The 19,489-nt window shown below is 38.0% G+C and overlaps 2 protein-coding genes across 8 annotated transcripts in view; one reads left to right on the top strand and one right to left on the bottom strand.

The window, feature by feature from the left end:
- LOC102999060 (cyclin-Y-like protein 1) overlaps positions 1-19,489 on the bottom strand; it is a 785,789-nt gene that overhangs the window by 12,101 nt on the left and 754,199 nt on the right. For all 7 annotated transcript variants that reach the window (XM_057541093.1, XM_057541096.1, XM_057541087.1 and 4 more), the window contains 4 exons: positions 12,858-12,932; positions 10,937-10,971; positions 4,785-4,885; positions 827-862 (listed from right to left, as the gene is read on the bottom strand). In XM_057541093.1, the coding sequence (XP_057397076.1) occupies positions 827-862; positions 4,785-4,885; positions 10,937-10,971; positions 12,858-12,932 (247 nt within the window). The remainder of the gene's footprint in view (positions 1-826; positions 863-4,784; positions 4,886-10,936; positions 10,972-12,857; positions 12,933-19,489) is intronic.
- LOC103019325 (uncharacterized) overlaps positions 1-19,489 on the top strand; it is a 192,709-nt gene that overhangs the window by 160,781 nt on the left and 12,439 nt on the right. The gene's annotated exons all lie outside the window — the stretch shown is intronic.

Here is a 19,489-nt window from a genome sequence, read left to right as displayed (position 1 = left end):
TAATTTAACATAGTATTTATTACAAGTTCATTGATATGATTTAGAATTCCATTTTAACTAATTTAAGAAACTAGCACATGCAGACTTTTGGTACAGTATCAAAGAATATACCAAATTATCTGAAGGCTTTAAAAATACATCTTTTTCCAACTATATATCTGCAAGCGGCTGGATCTTCTTCATATTGTTTCTTCAAAACAAATGACTGAAGACAGAATAGATATGAGAATCAGCTGTCTTCTATTAAGGAGATACTTTTCTCTCAATATTTTTTGTTGTGGAAAATAGTTATTTTTCATTAAAAAAAAAATGACTTATGTTAAACACTGGGGTTCCCAATCAGGGGTGATTTCGTCCCCCAGGGGACTTCTGGCCATGGCTGGAGACAGTTTTGGTTGTCGTAATGTGGAGGGAAGAAGGTGCTACTGGCATCTAGTGAGTAGAGGCCAAGGGTGCTGCTATATATCCTATAACACACAGGACGACACCCCACAACAAAGCATTATCTAGCTCAAAATTTCAATAGTGCTAAGGCAAACCCTGTTTTAACATACAATGGATTTAATTTTTTAAATTCTCAATTTCAATGTCTAATACAGTAAATTATCAATATAACCCATATAAACAAATACTCTTTGGGATGCTCAGTAACCTAAGAATTAAGGGTCCTAAGATAAAAATAAGTGATTCACTTCTATACTGTAATAAAAGCACTCGAATAATAAAAGCTTATGCCAGTAACATCTATAGTTATTACCTAACACTAAACTTGATACCTTGTAAATTAATTAGCTGGAATAACAAGATAGGTTTTAAAAGAGCTCACCTGTTCTTTATGTGGTAATATATTGCTAAGGTCAAACTGTGGAGGAAAAAAAATACATTGTAATAACTGATTTTTATCATATCAGGCCTGAAGACATTTTTAAAAAGGGGTTAGCAAGGAGAGAAGACCTTCCAGAGGCCCAGTGGCCCCGAAATCCTCGAATTCAGAACAGTACCACATGGGTGCTTTCCCCCTTGTTTTAGGTTCTTCAGCTTTTAGCAAAATTAGGAGACCCAAAATGCTAGATATGCTGTTAGAAGGCATGTTTTGGTTGATTATTATAATATATAAATTATTACATATTTCCCCTGTCATTTGTCCTTCTACCCACAAAACCTTCTGTCCTGTACAAGTTATATCTATCTATACACATGCTTAAATTTAAGCCATATAGTAGTTTGTGTGTGGGGGTGTGTGTGTGTGTGTGGTTTTTTTGTTAGCCCCTGCATTTCAGTTGATTTAGTTCGCTATCCACCTACCCATCCGTTTTCCATTATTTCCCTAAAAGTAAATAATAAAAGTGCTCTATACCAAAATGATTTAAAATCACTTTTACATAATTATTAGAAAATTTAATAGCAAAATTTTATAGCCACAAAACTGATGATAGGTCTAGCTATCCTGAAATAAGCAGTGCTAATAATACAGCATAATACTACACAGTGGGCTTCCCTGGTGGCGCAGTGGTTGAGAATCTGCCTGCTAATGCAGGGGACACGGGTTCGAGCCCTGGTCTGGGAAGATCCCACATGCCGCGGAGCAGCTGGGCCCATGAGCCACAGCTGCTGAGCCTGCGCGTCTGGAGCCTGTGCCCCGCAACGGGAGGGGCCGCGATAGTGAAAGGCCCGCGCACCGCGATGAAGAGCGGTCCCCGCACCGCGATGAAGAGTGGCCCCCGCTTGCCGCAACTGGAGAAAGCCCTCGCACGAACCGAAGACCCAACACAGCCAAAATAAATAAATAAATAAATAAATAAAGTAGGGGAAAAAAAAAAAATTAAAAAAAAAAAATACTACACAGTATACCATTAATGACAGGTATTTCCAAATTATTTTAAATAAAGTATTAACGAACAGATAGATACAAGTCCTTAGGTAGTCTTTTTTAAGTTACTATAGTCCTAAGTTATTCACAGCTGTTGTATATTAGGCAACAAAGGGGTTCTCTGGTTAAGTTATATGCTCCCCTTTGTTCTCAGTGTCTAAAATGAAACTCAAAATAATTGAGGGAAGGCAAATCTGAATTTTATAATAGGTCTATAGAATCTTAGCACTTGTATAAAGGCCTGTAACACCGTTAGCATCAAAGATGGATACTTCTATAGTGCTTCAAAGTTTCATCTTCAAATTGATTTTAAAATCACAGCATTAGAAGTTTTATGATGGAAAGGACCACTGAACCGTAGATGACATTTAATTAAACAACCCATTTTACAGATAAGGGAACCAAGGTTTAAAACTGACTTACCTAAGGTCCCACTAATTATCAGAAGCAGTTCTCTTTCTCCTGCCCTCTAACCAAATAGTGGCTCCCAAGCTCAGCTGCACACTGGGATCATCTGAGAAGCTTTAAAAACTGCCTGGCTTCTGCTTCAAGATGTTCTGATTTAACCGGCACTGGGTATGACTTGGGCATCAGGACTGTTTTTAAAGATCCCCAGATGACTGCAGCGTGCAGCAAAGGTTAGGGATGAATGAGTTAGGGTTAAGATCGGAGAATCACTCGGGATGCTTTTGTCCATATAATCATGCTTCACATCATTCCCCATCTTGTCAAAAGGTGTGTGTGCGTGGGTGAGAGAGAGACAGACAGACAGACAGACAGACACACAGACACTGTGTCTTGGAGGCGGGGGCAGGCGGGTGGACTTTGTGCATCCAGAAACATATATCTTGAAAAGTTGCATAAGTGATTCTAATAAGGCTCACCTACCCCACTGAGAACAACTACCCCACTGAAAACTAACCCCATGATAAACATTTTCAAAATCATTCCTAAAAGCCAATTGGCCCTATTAATTTTCTCAGTAAACCTTTATTTCACCAATAATGAATGTGATGAATGATCATTTTTAAAACTTCATGAGAGCAAATTAAAATTTACTGTACTTCCAAAAATTAGACTAGGTCGGGAAAAAAAAGGATGAAACCTACTTGTCTGAGCAAGGTTAATCTTTTTTTTTTTTTTTTTTCTTTAATTTTATTTAATTTTACTTATTTTTGGCTGCATGGGGTCTTTGTTACTGCGCACGGGCTTTCTCTAGTTGCCAAGAGCGGGGGCTGCTCTTTGTCGTGGTGCGCGGCCTTCTCACTGTGGTGGCTTCTCTGGTTGCACAGCACGGGCTCTAGGTGCGTGGGCTTCAGTAGTTGTGGCACACGGGCTCAGCAGCTGTGGCTCGCGGGCTCTACGGCACAGGCTCAGTAGTTGTGGCGCACGGGTTTAATTGCTCTGCGGCATGTGGGATCTTCCCAGACCAGGGCTCGAACCTGTGTCCCCTGCGTTGGCAGGCAGATTCTTAACCACTACACCACCAGGGAAGTCCCTGAGCAAGGTTAACCTTCAAAGTACTTTTGAATTATATACTGGACATCAGACTCTTTTGAATTCAAAAGAAGCTGCGACTCTAGCCAAAGTAGAGTGGTTTTTGTACCCACAGATTCAGTGTCTTGGCTGAATAAAAACATTCAGTGATGATGTGATAAGTGCCCAAACTCAGGACTTTAGAGATGGGGCTCAGTTTTTGCTGAAACATGATTTGACTGCAACTATTATTGTAAGCAAGAGAGGAAAGTTACCTTATTATGACTGTGAACTTGCTGTCTTTAATTAAAGTAGAAGTTACTGATAATTTAAATAGCTAAAAAAAAAAGCTGGCACATTAAAAACCAATTAAAAATATAATTAGCTTATAAAATTAAGACAACAAATAAAATTAAGGATAAGGACATTAATATTTTCAAATAGCATTTCCCAAACTGTGTTCTGGAAAATCAACATTCATACCCTAAGGAGATGTTAATGTTTCGTGGACAACCGCGAGGGAGGAGGCAAGAAGCTCTGCATCCCGTTTGGTTTTTTTCTCTTAAATAAGCTTGAAAGGTTCATCATTAGGGTGTTTTGAAAGTGCATCTCCAATTGTGGACTATGAGGTGCTCCCAGAAATTAAAGAATAGTTTCCATCATCATGACACTGTTCGTGTCTCCTTAAGTATAAGCCTGACCACAGCCATGTTTCCGAAACCTCACCTCTTTTATTGTTCTCTGCTGTGATTGATACAGTGTGTTGGAGATATATTTATATATATAAACAAAAATTAAATGTGTCTATTAAGTTAAAACCTCAGTTGAACAAATTTCATCTACAAAGAAATTAAGCTTGAGTGTGTATTTCTTAAGACTGGTTTGATATATTCTCCCCCTCTTTGGGGGACAGCAAGGAGAAGTAAAATTTCATACAGAAATAGTGCAGGAAAAAAAAAAAATGCACAGTGGGATAAATCTGACAAAATCCAATTAAATTTAAATGCAGAGTCGCTTTGGTGCCAGTAGGGGCCAAGCTGTTCCTTCTTCTAAGAGTAGCTTCCAAAGTAGTATACATTGTTTGAGGACTACAACTCATAAAGAAATAATTTTTTCTAGAAATAGCCAATAAAAAGTACCTCTCTTTCTCATTATGTTCAACAATGGCTTAACAACAGAAATGCGTCAAATAAAGATTTATACTTTTTCTGGGATTTCTTATTTGCTAACTGGCTTTCCCTTCTATCATGCGCTCTAAGATTAAAATGGAAACTGAAAATTCATATTTAGGTCCTTGAAATCAATCTATAGTTGACACCAGTTTTTTAACCTGATCACTGAAAAGGACAATTCAAATGAATGAAATTATGTATGGCTAGGATGCTTTTAGCGATAAGGGGGTCTGTCACTCAGCCCTTGGCAACCTACTTGTACTCACCATTTTACTGTGGTTCTAAGATTAGGCTGGCTGACTGTGCTGTCATCTAGAAATATTGTTGAGCATGAGCTATACTTTTTAGTAAGCTGCCCTGGAGATACCTGAAGGGGAAGGGAAATAGAAGAAAATGTCACAGTAAGTTAAACCTATAAAGTGTGTTTTTTTCCTTGGTTAAAATGTCAAACGATAAAACATTAAGATTTTTCTTACACTCCATGAACTGCCTGAGTGTGATATCATGTGCAGCTCTATGGGAAACCTCTATACTCTGACTTCCACAGACGAGCTTTGAGAAATGGGTTATAAAATGCTGCCTTGATATAGTACCTATAATCAAACCCGGCAAGCGCCTATTATAAATTACCTTTATAATAATGTAAAAAGTTTAGAATAAGATTTCAGGGTTTTTTCCTTAAGCAATGAAATGCAGCTGAGATTTCCTATTTCTATTCATTTACTACAATAAAACGTAATGCTTTATGTAATACCGATGTAGGAGCATTTCACTGCAGTAAACGAACACCAATAATAAATGTATTAGTTCAGGAGACAGTGTGACGAAACAAACGTTTTCGAATCAGAGGCTGGGCATGCCAGGGCTGCTCTATCACTAAAAAGCTGGGGGCCATAAGTCTCTCTGGGCCTCAACTTCCTTATCTGGAGGACAAAAAGGTACTGCTTAAAGATTCTCTCGCATCCAAAAAAAAACGGATAAAACAACTCTGAGAATTTAACTTCTCACTTCATGTTTAAGTAAGACTGCCATGACATTACTCAAGTGAGAACCTCAGAGAATACTTGCCATTCATTTCAAACTTGTACTAATTCGGTTCTACGTGTTATTTGACACTCCTGCCTCACCCATGCTGCTCTCTGCCTGCAGTGCCTTTTTCTTCCTCCTGTCCCAGCAAGCTTGACCCCATCTTCCTCTAGGATCCCTCTGCCGGCAGGCACACCACAACACTTCTCGCTTTCTGCACACTCACACGTCTAATTTACCAACTGTTCCATGGTCTCAGCTGCTTGCATAGTACCACCCTCTTAAGTAAACAAGCTTCTCCAGGTTAGGAAGATTCTTCTCCTACCTCCAGCTACTGAGCACAGAATCTGGGACAAATTAGGATTCAACAAGTGTTTGAGAAATTATTTAAGATCAGTTACAACTGGAGGTAAATCTTACTAAAGATACAAATTCGTGAGAATTTATCTACAGTGGTGTTGGATAGGTGACAAAGAACTTTTTGAGACCCTCTAGAGAATGAACTATCTTTAAAACACTTTAGAAGTATCCATTTATTTGTGAAGAGCCCATGAACACGGCAATAGTCAAATACTAAAATGGCCTAAACTATGTTAGGACAACTCTCTTCCTTAAAGTAAGGCCAATAACCAAATCCCAATCACTGAAAGCCACTGGAAGGAAGAGTAGCATTCTTTAATACCACAGAATACAAACAATTTTAAAGCTGGGTTTTGTTTTTGGTTTTTGTTTGTTTACTAATTCAGATGAGCCTTCCTTCCTCCTATTAATATAAAACAGTTTTCACCATGCTGTCACACTCTCCCATCAATGTCCTCCACAAATACATGAAAGGTGAGGCAGGGAGAAAATCTAGTTGATGCTTTTTAAAATACAGAGCATTTAAGTAAAAATTGCCAGTATCCAATAATCAGAAATATCCAAATGGCATATATAAAACACCATTTTGCTTGTTTCAGATGCTTTATGCAAAGCCACTTATTCCTTATTAACAAAAAGTTCTAGATGTAACATATTTGAAAAGTATCACTATTTGGAAGACTCATTTCTCCTTCAAGCTAGAAATGTTTTAAACTAAAACTCTGATATGGTCCTTAAGCTATTTGGTTAATGTGTAATTTTAGAACCTCAAAAAACAGATACAGCATGAAAAATGAAAATTCACTCATTCAAATACTTTGATTCTAAACGAAGCAGGTTATCTTTTAAGGTCACTACTATTAGGGTATAATATGACATACACTACACGTAATAAAAGTCAATTCTGACCAAAAATCTATATATATGAGGGGAATAAAAATAGTAAGGAAATGTACCAAAATATAGACTAGTTGGTAGAGCTTTGGGTGCTATTTATCCTGTTTTCCTCTATTAAAAACTTTTTTTTCTATTATGAATGTATATTGATTTGTCTTTGGAAATAGTACTGCTAAAACATTTAAAATTTTTAATTAGATGTGGTCTATAGTCCTATGGGGGCTCATTTAATGTATCAGCAACTTACAGTCTACTGGCTCGATCCTACAAAAGAAACACTTCCACAGGCCTACTCCTGAAACTATTCAAACTTTCCAGCATCTAGTGTTCACTAAAGGATGGCAGAATTGAAGCCTCTGAGCAAAGCCTAGATATGTTAGCTGCCAGCAGATTACTTTCCTCTCATCTTGCTTGAAAATTTAAGATAACTATCCTTTATGATTAAAGCCTTACCATTGCTGGCTCACAACCTCAATAAACTGCACTGACACACATAAGGGTATAAAATGCAAATACAAAAAAAAAAAAAAAACAAGTAGCAAAAAACACTACTGACAGTTTAATGTTCATAGGTATTATTTCAATTGGTCACTGAAGAAGAGTATTTATCTTCATTCAGCACTAAGGACAAAATACATGGACTTTTACAATCTTTATAAGGGGAAAGGTTGCTTAGTAGACTTCAGGTTTAATGGTGAAGACTAGAAAATAATCATACCTAGGAGGTTAGTAAGTAACAACCCTCAAAGCTTATCATTAAAGGTCAAGTACCTGTTGAAATCCTGCCCCCACCCAATGACTCTTCCCACTGTGCCTACTGCCTCTGATTTTAACCCATTAAAAGAATAAAGCCGGAGAGAGCGAGAGTACGAAGTGCGGCAACCCGAGTCATGGCAGGACAGGCATTTAGAAAGTTTCTTCCCCTCTTTGACCGAGTATTAGTTGAAAGAAGTGCACCCGAAGTTGTAACCAAAGGAGGCATTATGCTTCCAGAAAAATCGCAAGGAAAAGTATTGCAAGCAATGATAGTAGCTGTTGGATCAGCTACTCTAAAGGAAAGGGTGGAGAGATTCAACCAGTTAGTGTGAAAGTTGGAGATAAAGTTCTTCTCCCAGAATATGGAGGCACCAAAGTAGTTCTAGATGACAAGGATTCTTTCTTATTTAGAGATGGTGACATTCTTGGAAAATATGTCGACGAAAATAAGTCACTATTGAAATGGCATCACGTGAAGCTGCCCGTTCCCCCAATGGCATCACGTGAAGCTGCCACTGAAGTTCTGAAATCTTTCATCCTGTAAATAATTTCCGTGTTTCTTTTATAAGAAAGTAATGATATCCAAACTAATGATATTCAGTGTCTCTGAAATTTAGTTTTCTCTGTATTGATTTAAACATTCCCAAATAAAAGTATATAAATGAAAAAAAAAAAAAAGAGAATAAAGCTGAAGTTCACTTTTTTCTTCCCCCTTTTCACAAGTTTTGGATACGTTTATTAAGAATCAATGACTTTAACTGAAAAGTCTGTAATACTCCATCTATGTTGCACATTAATGGACAATATGGTAGGGTGAGTGGTTTGAATAGAATTCATACTCCAGGCCTTAGTAGAAAAGTATAATATTCTAATTATAGGTATAATCCAAAATATTGTCTGAATTAATATCGTTAATTATATTGAATTAAACTTCAAACTCAGAACCTATATTCAAAGAATAAATCTAAGTTTGAGTAGACTGACCACAAATCTATTTCCTCTCCCCCTTCTTTCAGATATCATCTCAGTAGAATTAAAGGCATTTTTTAAAAAAGCTATACATAAGACAGGATAAACAGCAGATGATTTTTAATGTTTGAAAGGTGAAAAGACTAGATAAAGGAGTGGTAACTGACATGGCAGAACAGAGGAAGCACAACCTTGGTACCTACAGAGAGTGACTAGGACAGGAACAAGAAAACCAGTTTGTCTTACGGAACCCAAGGCAGGCTCAGAGTTCAGAGGCGTGGTCCCCAAATCCTTGCAGTGAGGCCCATCAGTTAACGAGTTGTCCAAGTGATGCTTCCAATTAGATCTTAACAGACAGCCAAGGACCATCACACGTTTGAGGGAAGCCCCCAACAAGTAAGAGATCAAAACAGGAAGAAGGAATGGGACTTCCCTGGTGGCGCAGTGGTTAAGAATCCGCCTGCCAATGCAGGGGACACGGGTTCGAGCCCTGGCCCAGAAAGATCCCACATACCACAGAGCAACTGAGCCCATGCGCCACAACTACTGAGCCTGCGCTCTAGAGCCCATGAGCCACAACTACTGAAGCCCACACGCCCTAGAGCCTGTGCTCCGCACCAAGAGAAGCCACTGCAATGAGAAGCCCACGCACCCAACAAAGAGTAGGCCCAGCTCACCGCAACCAGAGAAAGCCCACGTGCAGAAACCAAGACCCAATGCAGCCAAAAAATAAATAAATAAAATAAAATATAAGGATGCTTTAAAAAAAAAAAAAAACAAAACAGGAAGAAGGAATTGATGGGAGTGATAAAAACTCAGGAGCAAATGATAACTTGAAATTGCATCAGTGAAAAAAAGAATGACAGGATATAAGAGAACTCTATAAATTGAAAATAAGGTAGACAAAACAATATATTCAATAGAAGGATTAGAGCACAGTCAAGGAAATCTCCAGGAAGCAGGACAAAAAGACAAAATGCAAAGCAGGAGGGGAAAAAAGTTACCGATCTGGTAAGTCTAAGACTTCCAACATCCGAATAATAGGAACCTGGAAGAAAAAAACAGAATATCAAAGAAACACACAAAAAAGGTCTATACCAAACCAAATTATGAAATTTCAAAATCCCAGGGAGAGGGAAGGTACTAAAAGGTTCCCGAGAAGGAAGGGATGGGGGGAAATGACTAAAATCGGTAATGTACAATGTACCATACAATGTCAACAGGTTTAAGAGCAACAGTGTAAATGAGAAGATGAGAGGGAAGTGTCTTTAGAACTGCAAAAATTAGTTTCAACTGAGAATTCTATACTTTCTCAAATAGAAGGAGTTTCAGAGAGGCTAGATCTCTATAAACTTTCTGCCCATGTGCCCTTTTCCCACGAAAATGTGCTCCAGTAAAACAAGGAAGTATAACAAGACAAGAGGGAAACAGAATCTAGGACATAGGGGATCCAACATAAGAGAGCAGAGATATGTGAGATCCCAGATGACTTCACACAGATATCCCAGGAAAAGAGGCATAGAGCAGGCCTAGGGGAACACTAGTCTATATGGGAGTAGGAAGACAAAAGATCGGGGAAAAGTGTCTCCAAGAAAAAAATGGAACAGATGTGGCTTAGTAGACGGAAAATATTTTTGATAGGCATGTGACAAATGTTCAAACATTTGGGGAAAAAAATAGCTGTTAGAAAACAGGCAAGTGAATATAGTCAGGAAATTAATTCCACAGAAAAAATGAAGAATGTGAAAGCAGGGAGACCGGGCAGGGAGCTACTTACTGCATGTGGCTGTGTGAGATCACGTTGGCTAGGAAAAGGGGGTTGGGTTATCCTAGAGAAGTGCAGAAGGGCTCCAATTTCATTAATATTGAAGAAGAAGAATGAAGGGTGTGCAAGGAGGAGGCACAGTCAGAGAACTATATGGCTCAGCAGTGCACAATATTTGCAGAGTCGTAGTAATGTAAACATTGATTCTGATGTAATAAAAACTGATACATGTTGAGGGAACACAGGGAGGGAAATAACGTCATGGTGGACCGAAGAAGCTAAGCTTTCACCTGCTATGACAAGAAGTCAATGGACAGTGCTAAAAATTAACTTACCTGTTATACTTTTATTACTTTGGTTAAAAAATAAGATCAAAAAAATAAGGCAAAAGAATTTAAGGCAGATCTTTATACTACAACCGTATTAGTGAAATTTAACTGAAATGTCAGAACCCTTAAAAAATGGGCACTACTAAGTCAAAGACTTTCCTGAATACATTTGATAATTAGGAAAATAGAGATTTAGAAAATCTACCAAAAAGAGGTCCATGCTAACAGTATTGGATCCATCATATTTTTAGGAATCATGGCAGACATATTTTTAATTCAAACTATTAATTTCTTAACTTTTCAACTGTTTACTTACATGGTTTAAAGGGTTGCTCTTCGTCTTTTCCCGCACTAAGAATAAAAAAAATTAACTGATGAATTTTGATACAAATGCCATAGAAAAATAAAAGTAGTCACTAATTATTTGACGGATTACCAATAACACAATGAGATAAAATTCCATTCTATTTTTTAAAATAATTTCCAACAAAATATATAATTTAAATCACCCAGCAAGATGAGTCCTATAAATAAAATCTAAAAACTTAGTTTCACTTTTTTGACCTAATAGATATTCTGTATTAGGTACAAATGAAAGACTCCCCATTTACAAAAGAAAAGGACAAAGCAAATTAGGCCAGGTGAGAAACTTAGCTAATAAAAAAATTTACCTGCTGCATAGCTGAACTACTAGCCAGGAGTATTTTCTAATTCTTCATTTACACACAGCTTACTTTAATTACCACCATCTACAGATGACAACTCTAAGAACCAGTTTCTGGCCAGGCACTCATCTCCGAACGCACCAGTATCTCTGGAAGCATCCTGAACCACTTAATGGTAACCTACTCAAATACCTTACTGAAAAACTACACAACTGGAAAGTAACCTATGTTAAACGTAAATTTTAAAATGAGTGTGCTGACCTAAATGAACATATCTACAGCACACAAAACTGTTTTGCTCCAACAAAGGCCAGAAGAATAAAAGCCTGAAGAGGGTCTTAGGCCACACTCTTGCTCACATTGCCTCCTTTAACTCCAGACAGGCATCACAGGCACGGATTCCTTAAGGCTGAAGAGAGAGACAGGCATGGGACAGCTTTTCTTTTACTGTCTCCAGAGCCCCTCTACATGTGAGCAGCTCATGGCTCTGGAAGAAACTGAGAAATAGAGCAATCCTAACCAGAAATGAGTGGCTCAAGTACACACACTAGAAAAATGCAAGTTAGAAACCCCAGGAGCTTCCAGGTTGGTGAACACGTAGTACCCTTGCAGGGGGCATCAAAGCTCTGTGCCCTGTCCCCATGCCTGGCCCTATGCATCTCTTCCATCTGGCTGTTCCTGAGTTATATCCTTTTATAAAAACCAGTGATCTAACGGAAAAAAACAAAAAGCAAAACAACAACAACAAAAAACCAAACCTCCGTTTTTTATTGTGCTGCTTCACTTTAAATATTATGGAATGTTCACTTCTTGTATTCCTGCTCTCGTAATCAACTGAAAAACTTGGTCACGTATGGCTCTTTAGCAAATAAACTAGGATTTAACATAACATTAAGGAAGACAGGCAGGCAAGCAGGAGTGCAAAAAATTCTACGGTTCTGATTCTCATCTTAAAACAAGGAGGACACAGGAAATTTATCTGAGTTTCACATGCTGAGGATAATCTTCTGGAAAACCCCATATGGCATGTTGCTCTTATTACCCTGGCACAGCACTACATTAGGATGAGAAAGTTTTGAATAGCTTAAAAGTTCTGAGTAGCAGAAATCTGGATGTGAGATAGGCTCGTCTGGTTGAACACTGTGTAAAACAGGGCCAGAATCACAAGGCTCAGTTCCCATATATAACAACTGATTTTTCTGATTTGATCAAATGAAAACCTAACTGTGACCTAAACCCTATCATTTGTCTTTAACATATGTGCTCTTCGGAGCAAGGGGAAAAGGACAAAGTAGCATGCAGAAATAGACCACATCTAAATCATGTGGCCAGTTGACTATGTTGATAAAGAGGTGGCAAAATGTATAAACAGATAGTCTAAGTGTTCTCCTCCCTAAAACACTGACAACTAAAGGAAACTGTATCATCAACATATTAAAATAAGACAATTGAATACATAAAAAAAGTGAAACATTTACACCACTGTAAGAGTTTTTCTAAATACCTCCTATAATACACAAAACAAAAACAGTTTTCACTCTTTTTCTCAGGGAAAAAAAAGCATTGCCTTACCCTCTGTTTGAGATTTGCTCAGACAAACTGTGCTTGGCCTTGGGTGGTCAGAAGGGTTTGGTTCCAAAGCTAAGTCTGTATAGGAAGAAGAGAAAAAGGTGTGGTGATTTAGTTGAGTAGAAAAATACATGATTTTAAAGATAGCTACACATTGATTGAAACCACTTTTAATAGTCTTGAGAAGAGCTTTTAGTAATGACAAAAAGGCAATTTTAGTAAAGGCACAATATAAAAATCCTATTGGGGAACAGCAAAATTGTAGAAACTCTCCATACATGTGGAATAAAACCATGGCTATGTCTTAGACTTCTTTAACTTGCACCTAAATAATCTATGCCATTTTTAGATGAATCATATATGTGACTCCCCTCCTATTTATCAATTAAAAATTCAGTCACCCTCTTTTAAAGCTGATATTACTAGCACATTCCAGGAACAGTCTCAAGAAGCAAGTTATGCTGTGGCCAACTACTGTCAGATACCAGCTCAATATATCAAATATGCCAAAACGAAGTGAGTTGCTTTTGGCAAATGTTCTTCAGACAATCAAATGGCTAATTCTAACTCCATTCAACAAATGAACTCATCTAATTGGCTGTGGTTTATCTGGGGGCTATTCATCATGGCAGATTTAAGAGGACTACATAAAAGTTCAATGTTCTAATCTATAGGAACACTTCCATGATAGTGATTTTTAACTTTGCCCTCTATTTCCAAAGCTAAACTCACTTCTTCATTCCACGCTGCGTGATTAATTTGGGGCTTCAATAAGAGTACTTTCTGGAGCAGATCATAGGGCTACTAGAAAAAAATTTTGGCCACACCTACACGAAAAGGTGGGTCTGCCTGTAGCCCACCTTGCACCAAGGTGGGATAGCGTCTTCTATTTAGGCAGAAATACAAAACAAGCACAAGCTACCACACAGGATAGTAAGGTTGTTGTTTAAAACAAACAAACAAACATAAAAGCCCTATGACACTTCCTCAGCAAAGTCCATCTCAAACCATTTAACCAATCTTTTAAGAAACTGGACCAAGATTCAGATAAAGAGTAATGGTTAAGGCAATTATTTCCCAAACCACATAATAACTGATCTGTTTTTGAAAGATGGCTTTGATGGTCAAAGTGAAATACAAATATATCCCTGCCTCTGAGAGAATCCAAAGAATACACACATTGATATATTAAAAACTAATTAGTCTAGTAGTGAATTCTGTCTAACCCAGCATTCCACAAATGTGTCTACCTAGAATCCCCTTTTCCCACCCAGAAAGAATTTTGCACGAACAGTAATTTTGGACTTCCCGTTTTAACAGGAATCTGAGCCATCCATTTTAATGTCATTGCCAGCACTAGTAATTTACAGAGCTAAACCAACTGCTTTGTTCTTCATGAAAATTCCTTCACTGAATTTGAAGTTTATCAAGCTGCTTTTGGAGAAAATATTCTATTCAACATTTTTATGTAAAAGACCCATAGAATTATTTTAAAGGTTTTTCTCCTACATATTTGAAAAACTAAGACAATGGGAAAATAAATTATTTCAGCTGTACACAAAATGGCAGGCAGAGACTTTCACAGCTGCCTCTAACCTATAGCTTCCGAAAGAATTCATGACTACTTACCTATACCAAAAAGAAAGTAAATAGACTACATTTGAATCTAGAAAATAAGCAGAAATGTTTGCAAAGTAGCTGTATTATTTATCAGTGTCTATGGCATGGTAAAACTTAACAATTTTCAATGGAAGTCCAGGAAAATTAAGTGCCAGAATCAAAGAGAAGCAAGCTTTAACACACACACACACACACACACACACACACACACACACCCGCCAAACCAAGATGTGCTACTACAGATCTAAATACAAAAATCAAGAAGGCTGGGATAAAAGAAATGACAACATGCAAAAAAAAAAAGTAAACTTAGCCCAAGTGACCAGAAAAAAGCTGGCACTCTCCCTACTCTATCCTAGGGGGTTCAAAGGTAGGCACAGGACCCAGGACCGGCCAATCAATCACAGCTGTCCTGGGACTTCCCAAGAAAAGAGAAAGGCAGAACTGTACTCTAGGATCCTTAGCTAGTCTTGAGCTGCTGGACACTCCCCTTGCTATCATGAGGGGAAAGGCTTTTCAGGAGACATCAACAGAGGAGAGCAGAACTGAGGAGATCATTTAACTCCTGGGTCAAGTAGTGCTTAACTCTGTGATGTTCTTTTAACTTGCAACTGAAGGAGACCTGGTTAATCAGCAGTACTGATGATCACACTAAAGGTGGGGAAAGGTAAAAGTCACTTGCTCATTCCTTTAACAAATATCATGAACAAAAATCTGCATGAGACAAAACGATGCTCTGTTTAAAAATTACACACAACCATTCACAATCATTAACACACAATGATTCACAACCGTTACTTTTAGTTGCTTTTCTTATACGTTAAAAAAAGCTCTAATTAGTGTACAATTTATGTCTTCTTGTTACTAACAAGCGCTCTCCACCCCACTGTTGCATATTTATTGTCTAATGAATACACACTGGCCCATCAAGTGTTATTCCTATACTGGACTTAGCCAATCCCCTATTGCTGGGGATTGGTGCTTACAAAGTTCTATTCTTAAAATATTAGGAGGAAAATCTTCATGTACATAGTGTTTTAAAATAATGGTTTTATCTCCTTAGCAAAGATCTTCGGAAGTGGAATGACTAAGCCAAAAGGTTAGATCACTTTCACGGCTCCATGTACAATGCTAAATTGCTTCCTAAAGAAGGTGGGGGGCACATTAGGGTATAATGCTACCAATCATGACATTTTGAGTTCCTACCCTTGCTTTGGATACTTGAAAAAAAAAAAAAATTCCTACTGATATGAATGAGGACCCTCACTGTAGATCTAATTTGTATTTCTTTTGATTACACAGTTTGACCATTTTCCCACAGTTATCAGTGTCATTTCCACTTTGGTGAGTTGGCCTATCATTTGAATGTACTGTAAACACCAGGGCCCTACTGCTGTCAGTTTGCATGAGGTTTTCAGAAAATATTAATCTTTTGTTTATAGCCTATATAACTAACAATTTTCTATATAACTTGCACTTTTTGCTAATGAAAAATACCACATCACTATCTTATAGAATGGACATGTGAGCCATTAGACAGTAAACTCATACATACACACAATATTTCTGCACTTCCCATTAACTATCTTCCCAAGAGCCTAAGGAGACTATGATAAAACCTACCACACTCTTCACTGTCACAAAGGTAAGACTGCCGACTATTAAGCAAAGCTTTACCACCCACCATCCCTCTCATCCCTCTCCCCACCACATGCACACACAGTAATTTAGAGACTTCAGGAAATTACTGTGCATTCAGGAAATTACATGGATTCTTCTGAAAGTTATTTCTTTAGAAACCTCTAAGAATGTTTTACCCAGGAGAAATATTCTTGAGCTCATGATTAGGGGTTATGATTAAAACTGTATTTTAAGACCCATCATTTTTGTATTATCAATTTAAATTGCAACTTATTTGACAGCATGATAGGTCGATGTAGAAAAAGTATGATTAAAAAAAAATTAAACTCGGTCTTAATGTAAACATTCCTCAGAGGAAACCTGTAAAACACCACCGACACTGAATACTGTTTTTCCTCCAATCTAAGATTCTACCAGTTGTTAAGATCCATCTCAATTGCAGTTGTTAAAAGTGTGAAAACATAGGCAACTTAGAACAAATGAAATGCATTACTGAAGGCTAAAAGTGTTAAAACTATGCTATCAAACTGTCGATAAATGATTTTTCCTTGTTAAAATATTAGAGGGAGAGGGAAGTGACCAAGAAAGCATCTGACAGAAGCAGCATATTTCAGAAAGCGATTAATATCAACATATTGGTTCCAATATCTTCCAAAGAAACAGGCGACGTCAGCAGTTTCTGGGCCAACTGCTGAGCACCAGTTTACTTAACGGTAAGCACTGCATTTACTGAACTGCCCTAGCATCCCTACAGTGTACAGTGTATTAGTTTTATGGCTCATGATACAAACATTACAATCTTTACAATTACCATGTAAACTGATGATTTCATCTCTTTGAGTCCACACTTGCCACCGCAGTCAGGGAGTTCCTGCCAGCCAGCCCTGAGCTGGGCTGCCTCACCAGCGGGTACACAGCAGGCTCCTGCACCTGCCAGGCTACTGCTCACCCAAGCCTTGATCCTGCTTTCCTAGCTTCTGACAATCCTGGCTTCCAAACTTCCCAGCTCTGGTTTCCAACTGCTTCTGTACCTGCCTCTACCCTGGTTCTCAGTTTTGCCTTATTTTAATCCTCAATCAGTGTTACAGTGATCATGACTGAGAGGTGACACATAGGTAAGTACACCTGGCTTTATATATTTCTAAAGAGTACTTTACTCAGTTTCTTGGACTTTTAAGAACCTTTCTGGGTTGCAAGTTACCTTCATTTCATTTCACGTTATGCAGTGTTACTGTTTTAACTCTTAAGTTTTATTACTTTCATACACTAAACCAACAACAACAAAAAAGGGTGAGAAAAAAGGTAGTATTCCAAAGAAGCTCACATAATGTCAACAATAAATTCTGTTCCTATATGCCATGCATTTGGAATTTACAGTCCTACTCTCTATCAATACTCATTTTTAAAACCTTGGACAACTCAATTTATACCTAAGAGAAGAATTCCTACACTACCTAACTCAGAACATGGTGAGAATCAAATGAAATGCAAGAGCAATCTATATACTACAGCCTATTTTAGACCCTTATTAATATCGCTTTTTTGTTCAAGCCACTGTTGGCTCTCACCTGAGCCACCGCACCAGCCTCCTAACTGGTCTCCCTCTCTGCTTCCTTCCACCCTTACAGTCTATTCTCACACAGTAGCTGGTCTGATCTCCCTCCACCCTCTCTACCCCCCTTCCCTTTTTCTAAGAATTAACATCATTCCCCTGCATAGAATCCTTCAATGGTTTCCCATGACAATTAGACTAAAATTCATATTTTTCTGTCAAGGCCCACTAGGCATACAAGGTCTTAATCCCCCATATTCCTCCTGGCATTCATTCACTCAGCTGCAGCCACCCATCTTTCTGTCCTTGGCACGCATCAAGCATATTCCCTTCTTAGGAACTGCACAGAACCCTCTTCTCCCACAGCCTCACATGGCTCTCTTAGGACTGCTCATGGGTCGCTTAAGGAGAGAAGCTGTCTTTAACCACCCCTTGTAAAACTGTCCTCCTCCCCAGCCCATTACACCTTCATTTTCTTTCTTAGTGTTCTCACCTGATGTTATTCTTGTGTCGTCAGCCCCCAGGCACCTCTAGAAAGTAAGGACCTGAGTTAGGATACGGGTTTTGTCTTGTCTAACCACTGTTTGTCCTGCCTCTGGAATGGTGCCTAATAATCATGTTTCAGTGTACCCAAAACCAGTTAAGTTTCTCCCAATTTTCCCACATCATCTAAGATTTCTTCTAATGCTCTCTTTTGATGTGTTTGTCACCTAAGACCAGAGTTAATTTCAGATCTCTTAGAGTAGTAGTTTAGTTACTCAGAATCAAAGACACAAGACAGGTTACCAAGAACCACGAAAACCTAAAAGAGGAAATCTAATGTTCAGTGAAAAATCAATGGTAACTTTAATTTGGGAAAAGAACATTTAATGTTAAAATACCTTTACTACAAAATGACTCACCCTATGAATTTAATGAAGTCGTAAGACAAAGTGTACAATCAGAATGCTATAGGGAAGTATCAATACAATGCATCAGTTTTTATCTGTGTCCCCTGAATAAAGCATTATAATGGGATTATAAAAGATGCTCAACCATAAAGGCTGGGTAAATGAATTATGCTCCAACCATTCGATGGCACAGTAAACAGTTGGTAAAAGGCAGGCTGTAGAGCTATGCGCAGTTGCATGGAAATACATCACCCTGGAGCACTCTCTAGGTGTCAGCACAGTTCCAGGAGCTTCATGTCGTTACTTTTCTTTATAACAGAAAGTTACAAAGTGGCACAGAAAGAACAATCCCATCTTTGTAAAATAAACACAATGTTATGTTTATATGCATACAAAAGGTTCAGGAAGAATCAACACCAAAATAGTAATAAAAATTCTGGATATTCTGAGTGTGAGTGAAGGACTTTTCTGTGTTTTCTAAATCTTTTACATCAAATGTTTATTAATACTGTCACCAAAAAAAGGAAAGATCTGTCGCTCAGAGGTTTTTCCACATCATATTGCCAATTCCTTCCCTACCCACTCTTCAGGGGGATGGGAGGTAGGGGTCACTTGAGAGAGCACCTTTCACCAGAAAATTAGCAAAGCTCCTAAGGTCAGAACATAAAGGCTGTATGAAAAGTTGATGAATAAAAATAAAATCAGATAATAGGACCGTAGCATCTTATTTTCTATTATGACACTACCATCAGTTATATTAGATATACTGTTAAAGACAAAGTAGTAAACAATTCTTTTGAGTCTATCTGAAATCTATACTACGTTCTTAGGAGTTACTTTTTTGAGATGGCTTGAAGAAATCATGTTCTTCTCCAATGTTTCTGAAGAACAAGACAGAGCATCATTTATGTACGATTTTCTCTAAGTAACCA

The sequence above is a fragment of the Balaenoptera acutorostrata genome, chromosome 1 (genome assembly GCF_949987535.1).
Source record: "Balaenoptera acutorostrata chromosome 1, mBalAcu1.1, whole genome shotgun sequence".
NCBI lineage: Eukaryota > Metazoa > Chordata > Mammalia > Artiodactyla > Balaenopteridae > Balaenoptera > Balaenoptera acutorostrata.
This window is presented reverse-complemented; position numbering and strand designations above follow the sequence as displayed.